Below are 24,475 nucleotides of genomic sequence, written 5' to 3' on the forward strand. Positions count from 1 at the left end.
TCTAGAAAGAGGCAGATAAATGCAGCTGATGTTGAAAGTTCTATGAGCAACAGGACTTGAATCAGCAAGGGCAGTTTGGATGAATGCTTTCTAAGTAGGTATTGCCTTTGTAGGTACTCTGAAAACAAGGCTTTTTGAAAGTAAAAAGCAAGTAGTTGTGATATCTGTGAGTACTAATGACACAAGAAAGGCCAGGCAACGATTTGGGAGATGGAATTTAAGCTCTTAGATGTAAAACAGAAGATCAGGACACTCTTGCATTAGCTTTATTTATATTCTGGTTCAGTTCACAGGATGAGACAAAAGGGGATAAGCCCTCATCACAAACTGAGAACATGTGATAGGGAAGAAAAGCCTAGAATGGTTAGGGTGAGAGAACCTTAATATAAGAGGGTTAAACAATTGACTGAGTAATGGCCACATTCATGTTGGACATGGTGATGAATTACAACACATAGCAGAGTGGACAAGTGAACTCAATGCTCTGTAACAGAAAAATCTCTCAAGCCCAGGAATTTGCATAAGACATGCAAAAGTAGAAAAGAAATGAAAAACCCAGAAAGCAGCTGTATGTCTGTCTGTGAATCTGGGTTGTTTGTCTACCTTGAATGTTGTGTGCAGCTGTGGCCTGGCCATTTGGGAAAGAAAAAAAACATAAGGTAAACCAAAAACAAACATAAAGAAGACTTAGAAGAATAATCTGGATTTCACAAAGAGTGAGTGAACAGATACCAGGGCTCTCCAGCTTGGAAATCAGGAAACTGCATGAAAGCTATGATGGGCATGGATAACTGGGAGGGAATTCATTGAATGCCATTTCTTTTTCTCAGTCACAGTAAAAGCAGGAGATGTGAGAGAGTATTATCTGATACCTCTTTTAAAGTAAACATAAGGAAGCCTTTTTTTAATATATTACTAGTTCCATTCCCTCAGGAATGTTTCAAATAGGAATGTGAAAAACAAGATGCAGACAGATTCTGTTTCAGACTGTAGCAGATAACCCACACCTGAGAGAATATGATGTACAGAGTGTTAACATATTCTTATCCCATTCTTACAATCCATCTTTTAAGGACGTACTCTAAGGTATTGTCATGGATCATAGAATCATAGAATGGTAAGGGTTGGAAGAGACCTTTAGAGATCATCTAGTCCCAAACCCCTGCAGAAGCAGATCCCACCTAGATCAGGTCACACTGAATGCATCCAGTCGGGTCTTGAAGACCTCCAAAGAGGGAGCCTCCACACCCTCCCTGGATGAGATATAGAACTAGATAAGCCCTTATTTGAGGCTTATCCTGCAAGTACTTTCAAAAAAACCACATCTGAGGAACACTCTGATCCAGTCTCTAACCCCACTTCCCACTGATTTTTACCCCTCTATCTCCCATTTCTCTTTACTTCCACATCCCTTTGTTCCTGTAATTTCTCATCAGTCCTAGCACTGACAGATTATTCTGATAAATTGATGCGGGTTCCCAAACTTTGATCTATCTATTTAGATGGTTATTCACTCTCTTATAACAGAGATAGAGCTCCTAGTAGAGTTTTTGGCCCTACTGTATTAGGGCAAAGCGACAATAAGGCAAGCAACAATATTTTGTCATATTCACTTACTAAATCCAGAGGAGCAGAAGCCCCACAGAGGAGCATCAATAGTAGTGAATCACGGAGACGTTGGCTGGTTTGTGCTTAATAAAGCATCCTGCTTTATTCTACCCACAGTGAAAAGCAGAAATCGCTGACATTTGAAACATAAACATTTTCTTTCAGGTCAAAAGCATGGAAAAGAACTGAACAAAATCAGTTTTCCTCTTCTGTCTTTGGCTTTTCTCTAATCCCTGAGGCCACAATGGCAAAGAACAGCTCAGGGAAGAAGGTGCGAATGTAAACTGCCACTCTGGGGATAGGGTTGGCCATAAGTACCTCCTGCTTCTTCCTGCTCACTGTGTGCAAGACTTCTTCTGCCACCTCCACTGGGTGCACACCATATGCCACCTTTCTGAAAAAGACTGTAAATGAAACAGAGAGGAGTGAGAGCTACAGACAGACAAACAGATAGACACAACTGAGGGAATGGTGGTGAAAAGATACAGCTTCTGCATCATATAAATCAATTAACTTCCTACACACTTTCAATCCCTCACCTCTTCTCTTCCCACCAGTATGTCCCTAAAATCTTTTCACAATTTCAAAGTAAAATCCTCATAGTCACTAAGAGAAGGAGCAACTTGAGGGCAGTGGAACGTTCCCTTGGGACCTCCCATGCTCTGCCCATCCTCTCTTCTCCATGTCCTAGTGTATTTATATTCTCACATAATGTTGTTTCTTTCCATGTTCCTTCTTTTTTCACTAGAGTCATCTGACCAATCTCTCTTTTCTTTTGCTCCCCTAACCTATTCACACTTTCTGTCATTTCCATTCTTTTCCCTGTGCTCCTTTCTTCTCAGTGGGAAAAACCTCTATACTGCTTTGGGTCTTCCTTGGAAGGGAAGACCTGCCTGGACACATTCCTATGTGACCTGATCACAGGTGAGACCTGCTTCAACAGGGGAGTTGGACTAGATGATCTCTAAAGGTCCCTGAAAACCCCCCATTCTATGATTCTGTCACATGGATTTTATCTTCTGTCTCCCTTCATGCATCAAACCTTACATTTCCAAATAGATGCCTCCCAGTTGCCAGGTGCTGGCTGGCGATGGTATGAACAGATGAAGGTTGGATTCACAGTGCTGACAGAGATATCAAACTCTTCCATTTCAGCTCTAAGACAATCAAAAAAGCCTACAGCAGCATGCTTAGAAGCAGCATCTAAAAGAAAGGAAAAGGCCTCCATGTATGTATGTTTGAATATACAAACACAAGGATACAGGTGTATGATAGAGCTTCATAAAACATCAAAGTTTGGAAAATTGAGCATGGAATGATCAGCCAAAAGGCAAAAGAACAATGAATTATTTCACCCAGTGAAACTATCACATGGCACATTTAAAACAAATGAAAGAAACTTATTTGTGTGGGACAACTTTTCGTGAGGTATGAATTCAGTCTGCCTGTACCTGCCAAAGAACACGTGTCTGAATTTCACAATCAGAAATAGTAAGTCCTGGGTTAAGGAATAATATTTCTGTTATCTATACAGTTTAAAAATGTCTTTTGGTGGATGGACAATGTCTCCACAGCATCTACTGCTGCAGTTGATCAGTACAATGCAATGAAATACATGTTCCTTTCGGGAATGCAGGAGCACTAATGTTTTTTAAACTAATTATAGTTTTGTCTTGCATCAGCCATCCAAGATACTTTAATATTAAAGTTATTTTTAAAGTAACTGAATGTTAGGAATTTTATCTGCTCTTAGTACCATTTTAGTGAGAATGGCATTAAAGAAGGATGACAGTGTGTGAACCTTGACCCCAAATCAGAACCGTGTGTTAAGTACAGCAGAGCTGCAAAGCACTTGCCAAGCTTATATTTGTCTCAATTTGCAGTGAAAATCACCTGTGTATAACACAATCTAAAAACTGGCAGATGGGCTATGGGAATTGAAAAAGGTTTCTCCATCTATTTGTCTTGACATTCCTTCTGGCAGCTTCATTACATGCAACATAGATGGTAGAGGTATTGCAAAAACCATGTGTTAGCTCTTCTGCTACTTATGATTTTATACATATACAAAGTAACCTGACACAATCATTTGTTTCCTAGAAAGAAAACATTCCAGATGTCCTATCAATGTGTTCTTTCTTTTCTGAGCCTTTTCTGTAGTTGTTATACTTCGACATAAGAGACCAGGATTGCACAGCATGTTCAAGATGTGGGCACTTCATGGATTTCTACAAAGGCATAAAGACAGGATTTATATTTTTTTCTTCACTGCTTTTCTTAAAGTCTCTGTCACTGTATTTTGCTTTCACAGAACTCTAAGTCTCAATTCTGAGGTCTTGGAGACCTTTTCATTGAAAGCTCATTGTCTTCTCTAAGCTCCTGTCACAGACAAAACTGTCAATTTACATCTATCCTGTGTTTTCTGTCCACTGACTTTGCATTTTATTAATACAAACACCTTTCATCATAACTCAGGACAGTTTAGTTTCACTAGAAGCTTTGCATGAAAGACCTTCCTGAAAGTTTTCTGGGAAGCCAAGCAGAATACTAATACCACAATTCCATTGAAACTCCCACACATAAATCCATTAAGCATGTGAGTCTTCCTTTACAGAGCAGTAGCCAGTACCTACCAGTATGTAATCTTTATACACTGCTTCACTCTTCATTATGGTCTCTACTAATGTGTCCAGTACAGATGTAAAACCTACAAGTTTGCTGTTTCCTGAAAGTCTCCTAAGATCATACAAAAATCTTGCTGTTACATTTGATACCTTCTTGTCCTGAAGTAACTTAAGTAGTGGTTATACTTCAAAGAAAGCATTCTAACTGTCTCTTCTTGAGTGCCACCCTAAAAACATTTTAGCCAAATACTGTACTAATAGTTTACTGAATGAGGATGCAGATTAGCACTTCTAATGACCAGGGAATACTCATAATTCAGGCATCAGAATGTACATTTTTATATGTAACTTACAAGCTGCACGAAATGGGATTCCTACTTTTCCTTGGATACTATTAATTAGAACAATTTGGCCAGTTCTTCTTGAGATCATGTTGGGAAGAATGGCTGAAAAAAAAAAAGAGAAAGAAGTAAAAGAAAGCCACATAAGTAAAATAACTCAATGTATTTAGTGAAAAGAAGTGACAGCTGAAGTGTAGGTTGCCCAACTTAATTAAGGTTGTCTCTATACTGCAATCAAAAGTATCACAAAGTCCAGTAGCTGGAAACTGTCTTCCAGAATCCACTTGGATTCCATGTGCAGATTTGGGTGCAGAATTACCACACTTAATTGTCAGTCTATCTATGTCCTTGGAACAGTTTTGAAACCAATTATCTTTGTAACAAAGGCAGCAAGCATGCAAAGAGTGGAGTCACCATATGCAAAGTACAATAAGCAGACATCTTTTTATATGTCTGTCTTTCAAACACAGCTTATATATTTCTTGGCAAATCTACTTCTAAACCCAGGCACCCCATTTTCTTCAGTTTCAGTCCATGATTTTCACAGAGTTGGTTTTGGTTATAGTGAAGAAGGCAACAGTAAGTGCAAATGAAACAATGTGATGCCACTGACTGGTGTCTCAAGCTGTAAGTGCCAATAGCAGAACTGAAAAAAAATAAAGTACCTTTGGTTAATGTTATAGGTCCAAAATAGTTGGCATCCATTATCTTTTTATCAAGTTCCAATGAAATGCTCTGCACTGCTCCTTTGACCTTCATACTTGCATTGTTGATGAGAATATCTACACAGCCATAGCAGTTCAGGATTTCCTTAGCTACATCTTGAATGCAGATGATGTCAGAGATATCCAGAAGTATGAGTTTTGGTGCATATGTCTAATAAAGAAAAGACATTTCAAGGATATTTATCTGGTTATCCAAATAGAGTTCACATTTACACAAGTTCTGCAAAGATATTGATTTTATCAGATAGGAGGCAGAGGAATAAACTCTGATTATCTTCTCAACTACCACAGTGATGTGATGCCATACTTAGTATTTTCCTCCTAGTGAAGTTTGTGCAGACTGACATGAATACACTACTTTTACAGCTATTTTTGCAGATAAATGAAGCTCACTGCAAACAAAGATAAGGATAAAATACAAATATTTGTTGGTCTGGTGAGCAATGACTGTAGTATTTGTATGATGCCTTCAGGAACAGCTATGCCCTGAAAGGAGTCAGCTCTCTGTCATAGGAGGAAAGCTTTGCCATGAACATCAAAGAAACACCTTCCAAAGATCCAATTACACGCTCAGCCTCACATGTCAGGTTGCATGGTGACCCAGTCAGTGATAATGAGGAAAGAGCACTCTTATTGCTCCCATGCACTTCGAGTTGGGACTTCTCTCAAAGCACTGTAGGAACTCAAAATTAATTCAGTCTTTAGGCTCATCTCCCACTTGCTAAGCACTCTAATTATGTAAGAAATGGATGGTAGTTCCTGTGATTAAATGAAGAACTTTGTATCTCTTTCATTCAAATTAACATGCAAATCCCTTTGCATTTCTAGTTGAGTGGCAGGTTCAAAATGCAGAACTACTCACTTGCTTCACAGGAATTGCCTTGAATTAGCTCAAGAAAGCAGAATTTCTGACTTATATGTTTGGCATCATGTTCTGAAGACCTTCAGAGGTATTTATCTGTCTTTGGAGTTTGTTGGATACGTTACCTGAGTGACCACAATCACCATTAACAGTGTATTATGTTTCATGGACCTTGTTTTACTGGATTTAAAAGCATTTTGTGTACCTGAACAAGGCATTTACCTCAAGCTGTGAATTTTTCAAAGCAGAGTGATGAAATACTTACCACACTGGGGTCTGCCACACTAATTAAAGCATCATACAAGGCTTCTAACTTTTCCCATGTCCTGCCACACAACACAAGCCTTGCTCCTCCTGTGTGAAACACCCGAGAACATTCTAGGAGAGAAGTACATTCAACAGAAATAATCACAATAGCAACAATTAGGTTTTGCTTTATTTTGCTTGAATTGGGATGTTGCTTGCTAGTTATGTTGAATCTATGTTTTAAAATTCATTCCTTTTGAAGGAATAAATATATATGAGAGGAAAAAAAAGAAAACCTTAAATGGCATTAATGTGTATGTGAGCAATAAATTAGAATTCAATTAAATGGCATAATGCACAGTTATAGTACACAACAGGGCTACAGTTTTGTCATGGGATTAATTAAAAAATCAATTAAGAGCAGTCAGTTAATGTAGGAAGGGTTTGAAAACTGCATCTTTGGCAAACCTTCATGGCTACTCCACTATAAAGAAGAAATCAAGCAACCCCAGTAAATCACTAAAATAGCTCTGTATGTTACCTTCAGGAAACTCTTGGCAACATGGAACTCATCTACAATTTTGAGGACAAGCAATATGAAGGAGCTTACCATCTACTGGCCCACAGATGGATCACCAATGTGAGGCCTTTGTTCTACAGACCATTCCTACATATGTAAGACTTTTATCTTCTGTTAGACCTTCCAAGTAGTCAGCATAGCCATAAGGGACCAGCTTGAGACATATCTTGTTCGGCTACGTTCCCTGAAGCCTTCCTGAGAAGGCCACTGAGGAGTTTCTGGGTGTCCTGGCCCGGCACTGCTTTTTCTTCATGTGTTCAGGGATATTCTGAGTTATGGCTTCACCCCAGTTTAAGCTAGGTCTCTGGGGAGGATTCTTCTCCCTTTCTTATGCAAGTGAACTATGATAATGCTTTTCTGAAAGCAGGGACTTGCATAACAACAGGACCTGGAAGTCAGAGATACCCATCATCCCCCCTCAGCACTGGCTACAAGGCTGCAGCCAGCTCCTTACTTTAGGTCTTCATGGGAATATGTGATCAGCTCAATCCAGATTATGAAATATAGGGCTGGAGCATCTTGGCAGTGTGTGTCTGGTCTATTTTCTTCACTGTGTGTTGTCCTAGTTCATTTTACCACAGGAAGTAACTTGAAACTCTAGGGTACAGATATCTCATGGACATCTTTTAGGAATTTATTGTCACTTGTACTCCTCTGGCTGCTACAGGCTGAATGTTCTAGCTCAATTGAACAGAAACTGTGGCTCTCAATCCAGAAATCTATTAAGTGGGTTCTCCTGACCAGGAAGAGTACACAATTGCCTGCCTTTTCTTTCTTGGAATCCTGTCATGCAGATAGGCCTGAGGATGCAACTGATGATGTGTGTCAGTAAGATTGGAAATTAAGGGTTATTTTTAGGTTTTTCAAGAAGCTCTCAGCCTTGAACCCCTTGTATTTGATCCCTAAATCAAATCTGTATGGCAGTTACATATTGAGCATGGGGAAAAACAGGAGTACAGCCTTACAATTACAGCCTTTCTAGGGTATTTGATTAGTCTTAGCTGCTATGGCCTTTGAGGAATGGGCAACAGTACAACACTAGAATAGCACAACCCTAGTGCTAGAGCTGTCTGTTCTCCTAAAAGCATTTTGCTCTCATTTCAGTACCCACAGACAAATCCAGCTATGCTAATACACTCAACTCAGATTTCTTAAATGCTCATATTAGGCTCTTAATATCCCTCTGGAAGCACTTCTGGATCCACGTTTCTATTGTTCCAAACCTGTGCATCTGGACACTTTTATTGATGGGGTTTTTTTCATTATTTACAACAGTAATTTTATTAATGTCTTTCATTTTCTTTTTCTAACATAAAAATATTTTGTATTTGAAGTCAGCACTAGGACAACTATGTCAGTATTTTTCCTACAAACATAACAGCTGAGACAGCCCCTTGTGAATGAAAAGTAACTACTGGGGGAAAAGCGAAACTCCTTTAAACCTATCCTGGACTTCTCTGAGTTACAGCACTGAGAAGAAACAGGAATCAGGTTTAAATGTCAACCATAAACCATTACAAACAGCTTCAATCATCATAGTTTTTTGTTACAACAGGTTTTAAGTGAAAACATAAAAAAAGCCTTGTTTGCCCTATGAGGCATTTGCATCTACTGCTCCTCAAGTGATGCCTAGAGCAGGAGAGTACATAAACAATATATGACCCAGTACCTTTAATCCTGCAGGCAGGAAATATGAGCCAAGAAGCAGCATATGCTAAGTGGCTGGCCACACAGCCTATCAGCTTAAATAAGTAAATAAATTCTCACATAACCTTTCATTCTGCCCACTGAACCTGCCATTACACACAGCCAGCAGCCCAGTTGGAGGTACAGGACAATAACAAGGGGAGTAACATGGGTGACAGATGGGACACAGGTATGAACAGTGACAGAGGGATGAGCACTTTGTTTACAAGGAGCAGGAAATACTGAAGACTTTAAGGGCTGAAAAGGAACATGTAAAGAGTAAGGTGAGACCAATTTATGGCTGCCCTGCAGTGACAGTCTATGTAATAAGATCTTACAGTAGCAACACACTAAAAATAGTACTTTTAATATGCTTACAAAACCTCTCACTCTATTGAATTAAATAAATACTAAGCTCTGCAGTTCATAAAAGTTTCCCAGAAGTTCCCCTGTCTGAGACTAAAAAAAAGATTTTAAAATCATAGGATTTATTAGAAATACCTGTTTCTTAACTTCTGCATCATCCAGGCAGTTATGAATATATACAAGGTCATGTAGACACATTTTATCACCTAGAGGGTGGTCTTCTGGCTGTTTCTGCACTCTGACAGTGAGAAGAAATGAGACAACTCACCCTTGCCCAGTCCAGAGGTGGCATCTGTGATCACCACCACCTTGTTTTGCACAGCTGACTTGGAAAATAGCCACCTGACTGACTGGTAAATGGAAATGATTCCACTGATCCCTAAGAAAAGCAGTGGTAGAGCAAGTACAGCAAGAATACCCATCCCTGTGGGAGACAAAAGACCATATGAGATTAATAGTAATATGATTAATAAAATATGTAGTAATCATTTTAGTCATTATTCTTATCTTTAAAAGCTATGTTTTCATGTACAGAAAATCCAGCAATCAGCATGCCAAAGGCTTGAAGCAGTGGGAGCTTGTTTTCCATCAATGGCTTCATATTATTATTCATATTTTAAAGAAAAGGCTAATATCATTTCTGTGTCTGTTTTCTTCACCATTGCATGGTCTAATCAAATCTGGATACTTTTTATTCAAAGTTACTCTATTGGCAAAAACATAACAGAATTTTAGTATAAATATTCTGTTGAAGCAAAACACAGGCTAAAATATAACACTGGACTTTTAATTATGTTGCTGTTAGAGGAAAACAAATGAAAAACTTTGGATTTTAATTTCAGATAAAACACATAACAGAAGTGTTCTCTGCTCTAAAAGATAGAGAAAATAGAAGCACTTACTATGACTATGAAGACTCCAGGTACAGATAAAGGATCCTTTTATATTTTTGTATTACTAATTTAATTAAAGTCCTTTAGGAATTTCATAGAGCATTGCCTTTGTTGAGGTTGCTTGCCTGGTTATGTAGAGTCATGTGACAGAGATACTTTAAAAGTAAATATAGCATTCACAGTGTGATTGGCATGCCTGACCTTTCTAGTCCAACAGGCTGGACAGTCATGTAAGAGCTCGTAGTACAGTATTAATTCAACTGCACAAAGAAACATCCTGAATTGCCTCTGGTTGCCATTGTTAATAGACTGTCTCAATTGCTTGCCATTGGCCTTCAATTAACTTTACACATAAATACTTGTGTATAAACTCCATGATAACAATGGGTCTTCAAGCAAAAAGTGCCCTAAAGAAGTTGCCACTTGAAATAATCACTGTTCAGCAATATTAGCAATATATGCATGCAGCAGGAGAAGATCTTTGAGCAAGCTGGCTCGGGAGCCAGTGCATCACACAGAGCTGCTGTGGCCAGTGCTGGAACACTGACCAGGCTGGCACACGATGCTTCCCAGTGCTGCAGGCTGCTTTCCACATCAGTGCAAGGTAGATGTGCCTCTTCCCAGTGATTTCAGGACCACATCAACTTTAGGTAGGTGATCTCTTTTTTACATTTCCTGCAGAGAGACATTAGCTGTTGTGCTGCCAATCAGAGTTATGGGTTGCCTTTTGGAGTTCTAGGGAAAGAATGGCTTACCATAAATCATTCCTATTTCACTGTTTCAAATGTTGTATCACAGTCTTAAAACTGTCAGTTTTGTCCACCAGATTCAGGCTCTTGTTCATGTTGTGTAACTGGCCATCTACATTCTATGTTCCAATTTTCATCTCCAATGAAAGAATGATAGAAAGGCATTGGTATTGAAGTGTTGTAACAAGGAACAAAGATTTCATGGTTAGATCTGCAGTTACCAGTGTAGTGTTGGCTTTCAATGAGTGGCAATGGATAGAAAGTTATTCAAAAGGTTGTAGGAGTGAACTTTTAGACATAGTTAGTAAACCTAACTTGCTCTAGAAGCTAATGTCATCAGGAAACAAGATGCATATGCCTGCCTGTGAAAGCTGAAGTTGCCTGCCAAAGAATTCATGATTCAAGATTTCCAAACCACAGAATTGTATAATGTGCCAATGTTTGAAACATTGTGTGGGCTTCTAGCTAAAAAGACTCCATAGTGAATGATAGATATGAATAAATATCTGTTTTCTAATGCAAGATAGACATGGTGTCCTGAAACTTATATCCGTTCCCACAGGAGAGTGTAAAAACATGAAGTCAAATGAACTGAGAAGTCATGCCATGCCACCTGCAGAAGCAGAGAGGAAATCTAGTTTTCCCAAACCCCAAAAGCCCCATCTATCTTCACTTACTTCCAAAGCATCAGCTTTAAATCACAGATACGCTTTTCCCTATCAATAATTAAGCTGGTTTGTTCCTATTATGGAGCAGGTTGTGTGGTTTGTTTAATTTATTCAGAGTCTGGAAAGATTTTTTTCTGTGAAGGTGAAACACCAAAAAGAAAGCACACATTAACAAGAGGATTTATAGGAGTTCCAAGTGATCTGTTTGCTTTGTTTCCAAATGAATCAGAGCAATGGTACATGTAAGAGCAGGTATAGGAGAAAGCTGATTTAAATCAGTTGACAACCAACAATGTGTAAGACTGTAATGATAGAATGCTAACATATCTATTAATAATGATTAACAATTAACGGAAGACTGCCTAATTCATCTGGAAAAATACAGACAGTGACTGCAATGATTTAAACACCCAAACCCTCCCAAACACACGTCTCAGCCGGGTGAAATGTGTTGTGCACTGCCACCTACAGAGCACCATTGGCATGGCAAGTCCTCAGCACTGCCACCAAAAAAACAAACCAACCAGGGTTGTACCATACAAAGCACAAAGTAAAACACAGTCAGCCAGCCACCTGGCCACTGGAAAAACTGCTGTTACAGCTAAGCAATGTGAATACACAACTGGGCAGGTCAAGACAATATCACATAAATATCATACCTTGACAAACCTGAGCCTGACAGAGTCAGTGCCAGGCTGGTGGCCCCTTATCAGTAATGGCAATATCGTGTTCCTGGGCACACTGCATGGCTCAGCTCTGTGCTAAGACCTCATGCCCTGCCAAGGCACTAATGGAGAAAACAGAGTGGAGGGCTGGTGGTGTGGCAGCACACGGTTCTGTGGAGAACATGAGGAGTAGAACAACCCTGGCCTTACCAGGTGTTGGCTGGTGTGTCAAAGGGGTTAAAACGTGAAGAAATTTCAGCCCACGCCAGGAGCTTGTGAAGTCACCAGACAAGAATTGTGCCTCTCAAATATGTCCATCAACCCTTCAGACAAAACCAAACCCCTACATGTGCTCTATGGGTAAAAGAAAAGCATGAGAGCAAACGGTGGTCATGATTATCTCAAGGTTGTGACAACTCAGGAAGCTCAGCAGAAGTTTTCATTGAAATCCAAGTGAAGTGAAGAAATGTCATGTTAAATCAAAGTCTCTCTTCCTCCAGGGTGAAGTGTAGAGGAGAATTTGAAGAGTAAAGGACGAGTAGCAGAGATGTCTCCCAGACAAGCTATCTTCACTCACAGAAAGCTGTGACCCAGCAGCTTTCCCAGCTTGCTTTCTGTCCTTTCTAGTGTGAAATATTGGGATGTGTCTATGGGGTAGGGCCAGAGAAAGGGCTTTGTATAAAATCACAAGGGGAGAGGAAGGGAGGGGACAAGAGGCAAATGGCTGTGGAAATAATAAAAAAACCCCAAGGCCTTTTAAGGACATGAAGCATTATTAGGGCTGTGTTCACTGCTTCCTGCCCTAAAGTGTTTCCAAGCACAAACCCCAAAGAGCAAGAAAAACCCGTCCACTCAGGGGTACGTGCCTGCTCTCTCTATTCCCTTCACCCTTGCTTGTTTGCAGCAAAATTTAAGCTCCACCTGTGGCATCTTCTCCTAGGGAGCCAAGTCTCTTGGCTGGGAGCCTGGATATGACTGGAGGACACAATGCTGAGCCTCAGAGGGTGTTCTTCAGCTGCAAAGACTGTGTTGTGCTCCTTCCTGGTGGGGAAGAGAAAAAGAGAAAAGGTATGTCTGCTCTCTCTGACAGGATGGTAGGTCAGTTGCTGGAAGGGACAGCAGGAGGAAAGGAGAAAAAAGGCTACACTTTGCTCTTGTGCTGCTCCACAGCTTCAGTCTGTATGGATCACTTGTTAGAGCACATGTCCCATAACCACTGCTCAAGAGTTCAAGTCTAGTTAAAACCTACATGCTCTAACCAATGATGTGCACCTAGTGCCAAAAAAATCTGCAGGTAAGGGTGTAAGTTGAGAACAGGCCTTCTGCTCTTCTTCTCCCTCCACCCTCTGCTCAAATGTGCAATTCAGGAACCTCAAAGAGACAAAAGCCAGGACAGAGACACCTTTTCTTGCCCTGCATACACACACAGATACACACACATGGCCTTTCCCATTAGATGAAAGCATAACCCAACTCTTTCTGCCTCAAGGCCAGCAGGCAGACAGTGTTGTATCCTTGCTGATCCAAGCATAGATTGGCTTTCCAAGGTCAAACTGCCCAAGAGATGTCTCACAGAAGCTTGGATTTTGCTGAAGCTGAGCAAAGCTGAACAGAAAGGAGAGAGCACACCCCTCTCCCTAACTCAGCAGGCTTGAAGTGCCAGCTCTGGGATCATGTCTGGAAATCCTTGAGGGCAGGAGGCAGACAACAGGGGCCTGACTGAGTTCCCAGACACTTTCTCCTTGGTGTTGAGACTTGGCAGGAGGAGGCTGTGAGAGGAACAGGCCTGAAGAACAAAAGTAGATACAAGTCTATGCATGCTTCTCAGACACCTCCTTGTCAGACCAACAGAGGCAATTTCATACATTTAAAACAAGAACAAAAAAGCCAAATCAAGAAGACTGCATTCCTCAGCACTTTGGATTTATTGTCTGATTTTCTAGTTCAGCTGTTTTAGGGCACTTGGCATATCCAGCAGTGTAGAGCACTGGCAGATGAATCCTTGGCTTCTTGTCAACCTGATAACTTCAATCTACCTCTGCTGTGAAAACAAGTTCTTTTGTCACACAGACCTGCTCTCATCACACATTGAATTTTTTCTGCTTCAAGAGTGTTTGTGTGTGAATGGGTGCACATGTCTCTGTGTGTGCAGAGTACCTCCTCTTCTTTGCATGCACTAGTATTGTAGCAGGGATGCAGAGAATGAGGTCAGTGTCTAATGGGAGCAATTAAAACTCATCTGTTTAAAACTTGCCTTGCAAATTGATTGTGCTCTTTGGGGATGGAGAAAGACCTCCCATCACATTTGTGAAGGGGACTAAACTCTCAGCAACAAAAGAGGTATTTCATGAGCTTACTTTTTCAGTTGTGGATGAAAACACAGCTCTGGCCTATGCTTCAGTACTTGTGAAGCTGTGAGCCCATGGTACTCACAGGATTGCTGCTGATGCATCCTCTACCACACAGAGCCAAAATGTCAGGCAATAATTCTGTGCCCCAGTTCACAAAGCGTGAACTGGCACCTGTGTATCACAGCAATGAGAGCAGAAGTCCAGTTGGCATTGGCTTATGGTGATTATCTGCACAGGGCCACAGGCAAAGTTTGATCATGTTGTTGAAGGACTTGTCCAGCCAAGCTGTGAACATTTTCCAGCACAGAGGTGCAGCAGTCTCTCTGGGAAGCTTGTGCTTCTATTGATCAGCTCTTGTCGTAAGAGCTTCTCATGATCTTCTTGCAACTTGCATTCATGATCTCTTGTCCCTTTGCTATACATGTCCAAGAAGAGTGGGGTTCCACCTTCTCTCTGCCTTCCTGCAGGCACCTGAGGGAAACCACAGTGTCCCCTCTCCAGCTTTCTCTTTTCAAATGTCAACAAATACACTGCTGGGTGTTGATTTGAAACTGAAGGATGATCCAAAGGATCTGTCCAAACAGCCTCGTGTGCTGCATGCCATGTGCTCTAGATCCTTAGCCATCTTGATGGCCTCCTCCTCATGAAATGAAACTGGAAGGAGTGGCTGATTCAACAGAGACTGTGCTTTCATTCAGAGAGATTTTGAACAGATTGAGAGTTTGGAAGAGAGGAACCTTATGAGGTTTAACAAGAGCAAGTGCAGAGTCCTGCATCTGGGGAGGAACAACCCCATGCACCAGGACAGGTTGAGGGTGACCTGCTGGAGAGCAGCTCTAGCTGCAGAATAATCTGAAAGGTTCTTCTGAGCAGCAAACTAAACACAATCAATGTACCCTCATAGGCAAGAAGGCCAATGGCATTCTGGGATGCGTTAAGAAGAGTGTTGACAGCAGCCCGAGGGAGGTTCTCCTCCCCTCTACTCGATGACAGAGGGGAGTGCATTTGTGCCCTGACATCTTATGGCAGTGGAGACCAGTCCCACCCAGGGTGAGAGCTCTTCTGAAAGGAGCTCCATTACTCATTGTCACAATTTATGAGCCGTAAAACAGAAAGCCCAAATATTGATGGAATTCACTCCAATAGGTAGAGACCACAAAAGATTAGCTGCTTTAGCCTTTTGTGAGGGAAACATTGGTGGTGACAAATAAATCTCTAAGTCAGCCTCAAGTCTTTTGGACGTGTTGAACACTCCCATGTTCCTTCCTCAGATGGAGCATGGGGCTCTGCTGTTTCTATTCTGGTATATTCAGTGAGAGTATTTCCCAAGGGGTCCCAGAGTTCAGCCCAACTACTGGGAGAGTAACCCAGTCCCAAAAGGTAAAAGCTGGAGGCTGGCTCCTGCTCATCTGTGTCAGCGGCAATTGCTGCAGGCAGCAGCAGCAGCTACAGTTGCAGGAGCAGCAGTTGCACAAGAAGGAGGAGCAGCTGGAGCTGCAGCAGGTGACGAGGTGGCCGAGTGGTGAAGGCGATGGACTGCTAATCCATTGTGCTCTGCACGCGTGGGTTCGAATCCCATCCTCGTCGGGCAGCACTACAAGCCTCTGAGCTCTTCAGCCTCAGCAGCTGTGTCTGTGTCAGGAAGCCCTTGTTTTGACATGACAGTTGCCTGACAACAACTGCACAAGGTTTTCAAGGGGCCTCAATACATGCCCCCAGCAAGTCCCTGTCTCCACAAACGCAAGACACATAAGCCACAGGACTCCTGGTCAGCAAAGCCCCTGGCAACAGGATGCAGGGAAACATCCTGCACCTGGCTTCCAGACAGCTGCAGCACAGACAGGTGCTTGGGAGTAGCAAGCAGGGATTTGCACAGGACAAGTCATGACAAACCACGCTGCTGCCCTTCTGCAGTGTGGTGATGAGCTCGGTAGTGAAGAGCAGAGCACTGGATGTTGTTGCCCTTGCCTTCAGCAAGGCTCAACCAGCCACAGCAACAAACCCCAAACTACTCCTAAACCTCTTTCATTCACACAACACTTCTGTAAGATTTTGGCTTTTAATGGGAGACATTGTTCTTAGTTCACCGAATCTCAGAGTCATTTGGGCTGGAAGGGGCCTCCTGAGATGATGTTTTTATTGCAATCCAGCTGCTCCAGCAGGATTAGCTTGAGCTGGTTGCACACACGTGTGAGAGCCTCTCAGCAGAGAAAACAGGAATAAAACTTCAGAAGAAGACAGGAGAAGCTGCACTGATCAGCAGCAGGGCCTGACCAAACAAGCACCCTGGACAGCAACCAGGAGTGACAGCCGTGTTCTACCATCTTCCCTTTACTTTCCTCGACTTTCTTCTCCCCAGAACCAACTAAAACATTCTGTTTTGCCACCTCTGGATCCTCTCCAAAACACTCCATACTGAATCTTGTCCAGTTCTCCTATGAGAGCTCTCACCCCGGATGGACCTTCTCTCAACTGCCATGTTATGTGAGGGTCAAAAGAGGAGGAGACTGTGAAACCCAGGAACTGCAGAGAAACCCCAGATTTTGCCAAGGGAAGAACTCTTTTACCTTCACGGCTGGTGGGGATTGGAGTGGAGGGGAAAATGAAACACAACTGCCTTGCACAGATGATGCTCAATATCTTTAATGAAAAAATGAAGAAAAAAGAAGGTAAAATGACAAAGGGTGGGAGCAGAGCAAGAGGGGCACAGAGAGAGGCTTCGTTGGGAGGAGGCAGAAGGGCAGCACAGGCCCCTTGCTACGGCAGAGGAGGGGGCAGCTGGGCTGTGCTGCAGACCATGGCCACGCTCTCAGGGCCGGCTGCAGGGCGCTGGGCCACGGGCAGCCCATCGTTGGGCTTCAGTACCAGAGATTGCCCCGACCCACAGCCCCGCAGAGCCCCCGGCCCAGCCCGGACCAGCCAGAGCCCCCCAGCCCCAGGGAGCCTCCGGAAGCGATGGGCACGCTGGCAGCGCTGAGAGAGCTGCCCACGGCAGCCGAGGCGCTGGATCCCACGTTGGTGCTCTGAGGGAAGGAGCTGAGGATGGGGCCCGGCAGCGTCACCAGCACGGGCGGGGGCTGGATGGCAACGCTGGAGTCGGCACAGCGCAGGACACACGGCTCGTTGCAGCTGTTGGCGAGCGGGGCTGGGCCGCAGGCAGCCGGCGCGCACGGGCTGTAGCAAGACATGTCTGGCGCAGGGAGGCGGCCCTGCAGCAACGGGAGGGAGCAGAGGGCATCAGCTCTGGGGCCCTGTCACACCCCCAGTTTGGATCCTCTGACAGCAGACACAACTCCCTGCTAAGTTCCCTGCCGTGCCAAGAGACACCAAGGCCGGCTGCTGCACTAGTCATGGGGGAGGAAGCACCCAGCAAGTGCTTGGATGGGACGGGCCGTATGGCCTCAGCCTTCAGCAGACACCCTGCTACAAAAGAGCCCCACCTGACTCCCTCTCCAAAGGGAACAAAGCCTTCCCTCTTCCCTCACCAGCTCACCTCCCAAAGAGGGATGCAGAATGTATTTTCAGGCTGGACAGTCTATCAGAAGGAGCCCAAGCAGAAGGGAAGCAGAAATTTCCCTGACAGAAATCCTCCCAGCAGCGAGAGGAGGAGGGAGCTCAAGCTTACCGAGTTCACCGTGGAGAGCAAGGGAAGAGACGTGGATGGAAGGCAATGGAGTGGCACAGGCTTTTTATATGGTGAGCCAACGCCTCAGGACACCTGGAACACACCTTCTTTGTGAAGCATATTGACAAACAGCAATTTGAGGGTTGCAGGGCATGGCCAAGAGGTGAAGCACTTGTCTCTTTCATCTGGAAGCTCTGGCTCGCGCTTCCCTGTTGGGTGGGAGCACCGTGATGCATCGGATGTCGGCTCCTCAAAGCAACGGCTGTTTGCGGTCCCACGGCACTTCACCCAAAAGGGTTCCAGTAGCTGCAGGCCCTGTGTGTGAGCTGTGCCCATGTGTGCTGGGGAATGGGACTGCCCCTCTCAGTCAGCCCTGCATCTGGGGGGCACTCCTGATGAAGACCATGCTCGTGAGTGTCTTGGTGAAGGGCTGAGGCTGCCCCTGAGAAACACAGGGAACCGCAGGGCCACTGAAGGTTCAAAGCCAAACAGCCAAGGCCTGGCTGGATGCTGGACTGGCGGAGGAGCTGAGGAAGGAGGGGACTCTTTTTGGGGAGGCCAAAAAACAACCCTCTGTGAAACAATGATAATCATCACTGTGAAGCACCATTCCTGGAAGTGGCCATGTAGCACCGGGGTGGCCTCAAAACCAAGGAAGAGAGGGAAAGGGAAGACTAAAAAAGGTCTTGTTCCATGGAAATCTGTTAACGCTCATTTTCTGAGTTCTCTTTCTCAAAGTGGATACTCAAAGGGTGCAAGTTGATAGGGACAGCAGAGAGGAAGGAGCAGCAGGCCTGTAGTCAACTCATCTCCTTACCCACTGCAGCCTTTGGCCTTGGCTGATGCAACTGTGCTCAAGTTGCTCTGTGCTCCAGGAACATCCAGCAGTGGGATCGTCCGGGCACGTCCGTGCTGTGCTCCTTTGGCTGCTGTTTCACCCAGGAGCACGACAGGATTGCAAGGAGTCAGCAAGTGGTTGGGCAAGATGCAAACCACCATGACAGCAGTGCACAAAAAGCTGCAGTTCTGCAGGAATGCGGACACGAGGTTGTGCCAAGGATCCTGAGCACAGCTGAATCCATTTCCCACACAGCCCCTGTGCCAGAACATGGATGATTCTCACTGAGGTGAGGCTGAGGTCTGTCCTTGTGCCTCAGCACTTTCTGGTGACTCACAGGTGACTCTGTGGTGGTCTGAGTGTTGGTTGTGAAGACTGCACCAAAGCAAACAGATCCACTGAGTAATGACAGACCTTCATCTGTGAGTCAGCAGGTTCCTTTATCCCCCACCAGGCCCCTCTCCTGAGCTCTTGCTTTCCCTCAGGAGAATCACGAGTAAAACACTGGCAAGTCAGAGAAGGATTATACTGTTACCTAAGAAAACACTTTAGCATTCCCTGACTGATGAAAACAGATTGAATCAGATGCCCCACAGGAACTGATGGCCACTGTCCCCGGGAATGGCAGGATGTGCACAACAACTCCTCACACCCTGAATTTGCTACAATGCTTCACCAGCATCTGCAACAAGGCCTCAAAGAAGCCCTGGTCTGGGGAAGAAACATAATTGCTATCAAGAGGATCATCTCAGTGCAACCCAGGATGAAAAGGGAGCCAGACATTTCAGGCAAAACAGGCATGTCTTTCATCTACCTGCAGAGCTTTTGGAGAAGCCAAAATTGCTGTTTCTCAACACGCTTCATGTTTGTGTCATTTTTCAGCTCCCCTGGGGCTCTGGGCTGCAGTATAAAAGGGAGCACAACTCCCAGCTCCTCTATCCTCTCCTCAGCCTTCCTCTGCTCTGTCAGCTTGGTAAGTCGCAGCTCATTTCACCTCTTTTCTGCTTGGTGGGCAGGACAGTTGTCATGGAAAGGGCTGTGGGCATTTTGCATCCATTTCCCTTGGGCATTGCTTGGTTTCTTTGGTTGGCTTCTTTGCAAGGCTCAGGACATACAGCCAACACTCTCTAACCAATGTCTGGGCCCTTCCTCCACCATTGCCTGTTCTGCAATGCTCCTTTGGCACTATTGGCATGACAAGGAGCTTCCTCAGAAGAGCCAGTCCCGCCATAGACGTCTTCCTGGTGTGGTGGGAGGAGGCTCAGTGAGGACTGTCTCTGCAGAAGGTGTGTTGGGGGCCTCCTGAGGCCACAGCTGATGCTCTCTGCTCCCTCCCGTTGCTGCAGGGCCACCTCCCTGCGCCAGACATGTCGTGCTACAGCCCGTGCGCGCCGGCTGCCTGCGGCCCAGCCCCGCTCGCCAACAGCTGCAACGAGCCGTGTGTCCTGCACTGTGCCGACTCCAGCGTTGCCATCCAGCCCCCGCCCGTGCTGGTGACGCTGCCGGGCCCCATCCTCAGCTCCTTCCCTCAGAGCACCAACGTGGGATCCAGCGCCTCGGCTGCCGTGGGCAGCTCTCTCAGCGCTGCCAGCGTGCCCATCGCCTCCGGAGGCTCCCTGGGGCTGGGGGGCTCTGGCTGGGCCGGGCTGGGCCGGGGGCTCTGCGGGGCTGTGGGTCGGGGCAACCTCTGGTACTGAAGCCCAACGATGGGCTGCCCGTGGCCCAGCGCCCTGCAGCCAGCCCTGAGAGCGTGGCCATGGTCTGCAGCACAGCCCAGCTGCCCCCTCCTCTGCCGTAGCAAGGGGCCTGTGCTGCCCTTCTGCCTCCTCCCAACGAAGCCTCTCTCTGTGCCCCTCTTGCTCTGCTCCCACCCTTACCTGCTGCTCCCCGACAAAGACCTGCTGCTCCCTTCCCCTGCAATGGCTCCTGCTGATACAAGATTGCTTTGGAGGGCAGTTGCAAAAGCAGCATGACTGGAGTGGAGCCTTTCCTCAGATGGTACCGCTTCTCCCAGCTTCACTCAGCCTCCCAAATGCATTGCTTAAACTCTCATCTCTTCCATTTTTGCTTTGATTTTCTCATTAAAGATATTGAGCATCATCTGTGAAAGAGAGTTGTGTTTCATTTTCTCCTCTTCTCCAATCCTCACCAGCTGTGAAGGCAAAAGTGGTATAATCAGTAGTTTCCCTGCAGTTCCTGGGTTTGACAAAGTCTCCTCCTCTTTTGACCCTGATATTCCATAGGACTGGAAACAAGACCCATCTGCAGTGAGAGCTCTTCTGGAAGGAGCCCCATTCATAATTGTCACATCTCAGAAGCTGGTAAACAATGCCATTGCTGATCAGGAAGCCCAAATACACCTGGAATCGTAGAACCACTCCTATAGATCCAATCCTCAAAGCTCATCTTGTCCAGGTGTCATGATTTAGCAAGGAGCAGCTTTTGCTTGGTAACAGGGGGAGGAGGTTTCAGTGAAGACCCGATAAAGTGTTTTTGGACTCTCCCCTGGCTCCTGGGTTCACACCTACCTCCGGCCCGGCTGGGCCAATCTGGTGCCTCTGCCAGCACTATTTAGGGATGGGAATTTGAAGTGCTGGCAGGAGGTGTGAGAGTGATACAAATAGAGGTGACCATGTGGACCCCACAGCCAGAGAAGGAGGAAGGAAGGAGGAGCACCAGACCAGAGACCCCTGTGCAAGCCGTGGTGAGAACGCAGCTGTACCCCTGCAGCCCATGCAGGGCCATGGCAGGGCTGAGAGCCACCAGCAGCTCCGTGTGAGTGAGCCCAGATGGGCGAGGGACTGTGTGAGGAGAGGGGCCATGGCCCAGGCCGTGCTGGAGCCTGCTGGCCCAGAGCAGCCCCACACGAGAGGCAGAGAGGAGCTGCAGCCTGTGGGATAAGTGCGCGTGGGAGCAGCCCGGGCAGGGCTGTGTGTGTGTGAGGGACCCCACGGGCTTGCAGGGAGGACTGGTGCTGAGTCTACCTGTCCTGAGGAGAGGCAAACAGCAGAAGCTATTGGGAATAAACTGAAACCCCCACTCCCTGAGCCGTTCGGGGGGAGGTAAAAACACTGGGATCAGGGCTCTGAGCCTGAGAAGAGGGGAGGTGTGAGGAGAAGGTGGTCTTAAAGGGCTGGTCAGGCTCTTCGTTGTTGTACGACTGTGTGTTGTTTTTGGTTATGTTTTGGGGTTCTATGGTTATGTGTTGCATTAAATTATTTTCTGTTTTCTTCCTCAAGCCGAGCAGTCTGGTCTGTTTTGTCCTGAACCTTAAGCGGCAAGTAAGCTCTCCCTGCCCTTTCATCTTTGGTACTTGAGGCTAATCATGGTCTTTTGTTCCCTGATGGGTCTAAACCACGACACTAGGCTTTAACATGAAATGGACATAGATGCAATTATCTAAAACCCTGTGCAAGTGCATGCTCCATCATTCACACTCTATTAAGGTAAAAGCTGTCCCCTTTACTCCTTGTCCTTGCCTTTAAGGGGGAGTCTCTATTCTAATGGCCTTAAAGTATGAGAAACTGATGAGTAGGGAAAGAGCTCTCGTCATAGGACAGGATGAGATTCAGTCTGACATGTTTTGGAGAGGATCCAGAGGTGGCAAAACAGAATGTTCAAGTTTGTCCTGTGAGGAAAAAAGGGGAAAGTAAAGGGAAGATGGTATAACATGGCTGTCACTCTAGAATTGCTTCCTGTCCAGGGTGCTTGTTTGGTCAGGCCCTGCTGCTGATCAGTGCAGCCTCTCCGGTCTTCTTCTCAAGTTCTATTCCTATTTTCGCTGCTGAGAGGCTCTCACACGTGTGTGCAACCAGCTCAAGCTAATCCTGCTGGAGCAGCTGGATTGCAATAAAAACATCATCTCAGGAGGCCCCTTCCAGCCCAAAATGACTCTGAGATTCTGTGAACTAAGAACAATGTCTCCCAGTAAAAGCCAAAATCTTACAAAAGTGTTGTGTGAATGAAAGAGGTTTAGGAGTAGTTTGAGGTTTGTTGCTGTAGTTGGTTGAGCCTTGCTGAAGGCAAGGGCAACAACATCCAGTGCTCTGCTCTTCACCACCAAGCTTGTCACCACACTGCAGAAGGGCAGCAGCATGGTTGAGCATGACTTGTCCTGTGCAAATCCCTGCTTGCTACTCCCAAGCACCGGTCTGTGCTGCAGCTGCCTGGAAGCCAGGTGCAGGATGTTTCCCTGCATCCTGTTGCCAGGGGCTTTGCTGACCAGGAGTCCTGTGAGTGCCGTGGCTCTTGCAACCATCCTGTCAAAACAAGGGCTTCCTGGGGCTGCTGAGGCTGAGGAGCTCAGAGCCTTGTAGTGCTGCCCGACGAGGATGGGATTCGAACCCACGCGTGCAGAGCACAATGGATTAGCAGTCCATCGCCTTCACCACTCGGCCACCTCGTCACCTGCTGCTGTTGCTCCAGCTGCTACTACTCCTGCAACTGCTGCTGCTGGTGCTGCTGTTCCTCTTGCTCATGTAACTGCTGCTGCTCCTGCAACTGCTGCTGCTGCTATCACTGCTCCTGCTCCTCTTGCTCATGCAACTGCTGCTGCTGCTCGTCCTGCTCCTGCAACTGTTCCTGCTGCTTGTGCTCTTGATGCTCCTGCACCTGCTCTTAGTCCAGCTCCTGCTCTAGCTCCTGCCCCTGCAGCCTACAGCAGTTGCTGCTGTTTGACAGATTTCAGAAGGAGACAGCCTTCAACTTTGCCTTTGTGTTTTGGTCACTCTCCTTCCTGAGTGAAATTTGGATTTGTTACCCAATGTGCAACTCACCAATAATCAGACACTTGAGAGAGACATTGATGACCATTCCTGGAATGCACAAGCCCAACGGCTCGATGGCAATTCCCTAAATCCAGCACACTGAAAGGGCTTTTTTTGCAGCACTTATACCCAAAACCATTAACATAACAGATGTGTTGTTATTCTATTGCATGATTGGTCAAAGTTTACTATATGATTATAATGCCACCATGCCATTCCAAATGTCTGCTGTGCATGATCTGAGAGCTTCTCTGGGGGTCTCTGACGGTCGTTCATGATTTTTGCCCCCAGAATGAACTCTAACTTTTCCTTTACCACCACAGTGCTGGTCAGCACCTCCTGTCTCCAAAGTTCCCAGGTGAAGTCACCCAGTGCTGGCAATCAGATAACTGGAGATGGAAAGTCCAGTGTTTACAAACATACTCATTGATAATTCATTATCAAAATGCTGGGGAGTTGCTTCTGTTGCAGTCCTCCCCTCCAGTTGCTGGGGAGTTCCTCTAGACTCTGTCTATATTTCTGTACCTTAGTACCATTTACTCTTCTCTCTTTCAAAATTTAATCCCATGTCTCAGATTTCTAACCACTTTTTTGGCTTCTTTATTACATCCTGAATGACAACCAGTCTGAGGCCAGATCATCTCATTTGTCCCTGCCTGTTAATTCCAAACTTTTGGCAATTATTTTAACTTCATAACATTCAATGACAGGATAACAGAGACCTAAAATGTATTGTATCTTGAACAAATATTACAAAAATAAGGACACACCCCAGCCCACATTTCCCTTAACCTTGGAGGATTGGCAGATTCAGGATGGCCTCCATGGCAATGGCACAAAAAGCAGCCAGGCCCATCCTGAGCTGCCACAGCTCCAGCAGCC

The 24,475-nt window shown here is 45.4% G+C and overlaps 3 protein-coding genes and 2 non-coding genes across 5 annotated transcripts; 2 read left to right on the top strand and 3 right to left on the bottom strand.

Annotated features, from left to right (window-relative positions):
• Positions 1-1,803: 1,803 nt before the first annotated feature.
• Positions 1,804-9,460, bottom strand: DHRS7C (dehydrogenase/reductase 7C). The gene is made up of 6 exons (XM_062010959.1): positions 9,307-9,460; positions 6,426-6,538; positions 5,239-5,449; positions 4,586-4,678; positions 2,656-2,811; positions 1,804-2,012 (listed from the first exon to the last, which is right to left on the bottom strand). The coding sequence occupies exons 1-6, from the start codon at positions 9,458-9,460 to the stop codon at positions 1,804-1,806; spliced, it is 936 nt and encodes a 311-aa protein (XP_061866943.1).
• Positions 9,461-15,869: 6,409 nt separating this feature from the next.
• Positions 15,870-15,951, top strand: TRNAS-GCU (transfer RNA serine (anticodon GCU)). Its single transcript has one exon. It is a non-coding gene; the product is annotated as a tRNA-Ser (tRNA).
• A 1,271-nt stretch (positions 15,952-17,222) lies between these two features.
• LOC133627222 (beta-keratin-related protein) lies at positions 17,223-17,552 on the bottom strand. The gene has a single exon (XM_062011181.1). The coding sequence runs from the start codon at positions 17,550-17,552 to the stop codon at positions 17,223-17,225; it is 330 nt and encodes a 109-aa protein (XP_061867165.1).
• Positions 17,553-20,194: 2,642 nt separating this feature from the next.
• On the top strand, positions 20,195-20,524 carry LOC133627223 (beta-keratin-related protein-like). The gene has a single exon (XM_062011182.1). The coding sequence runs from the start codon at positions 20,195-20,197 to the stop codon at positions 20,522-20,524; it is 330 nt and encodes a 109-aa protein (XP_061867166.1).
• A 2,626-nt stretch (positions 20,525-23,150) lies between these two features.
• TRNAS-GCU (transfer RNA serine (anticodon GCU)) lies at positions 23,151-23,232 on the bottom strand. The gene has a single exon. It is a non-coding gene; the product is annotated as a tRNA-Ser (tRNA).
• Positions 23,233-24,475: the final 1,243 nt, after the last annotated feature.

This window comes from Colius striatus, chromosome 18, assembly GCF_028858725.1.
Source record: "Colius striatus isolate bColStr4 chromosome 18, bColStr4.1.hap1, whole genome shotgun sequence".
Classification (NCBI taxonomy): domain Eukaryota; kingdom Metazoa; phylum Chordata; class Aves; order Coliiformes; family Coliidae; genus Colius; species Colius striatus.

Coding starts and splice junctions, on each gene's coding strand:
- DHRS7C (XM_062010959.1), bottom strand. CDS start 9,460: ATGGGTATTCTTGCTGTACTTGCTCTACCACTGCTTTTCTTAGGGATC. Junction 5,450..6,425: donor GTGTGGCAGACCCCAGTGTG/GTAAGTATTTCA, acceptor TTTCTTTATTAG/ACATATGCACCAAAACTCAT. Junction 2,013..2,655: donor GGAGGCATCTATTTGGAAAT/GTAAGGTTTGAT, acceptor TTTCATTTACAG/TCTTTTTCAGAAAGGTGGCA.
- LOC133627223 (XM_062011182.1), top strand. CDS start 20,195: ATGTCGTGCTACAGCCCGTGCGCGCCGGCTGCCTGCGGCCCAGCCCCG.
- LOC133627222 (XM_062011181.1), bottom strand. CDS start 17,552: ATGTCTTGCTACAGCCCGTGCGCGCCGGCTGCCTGCGGCCCAGCCCCG.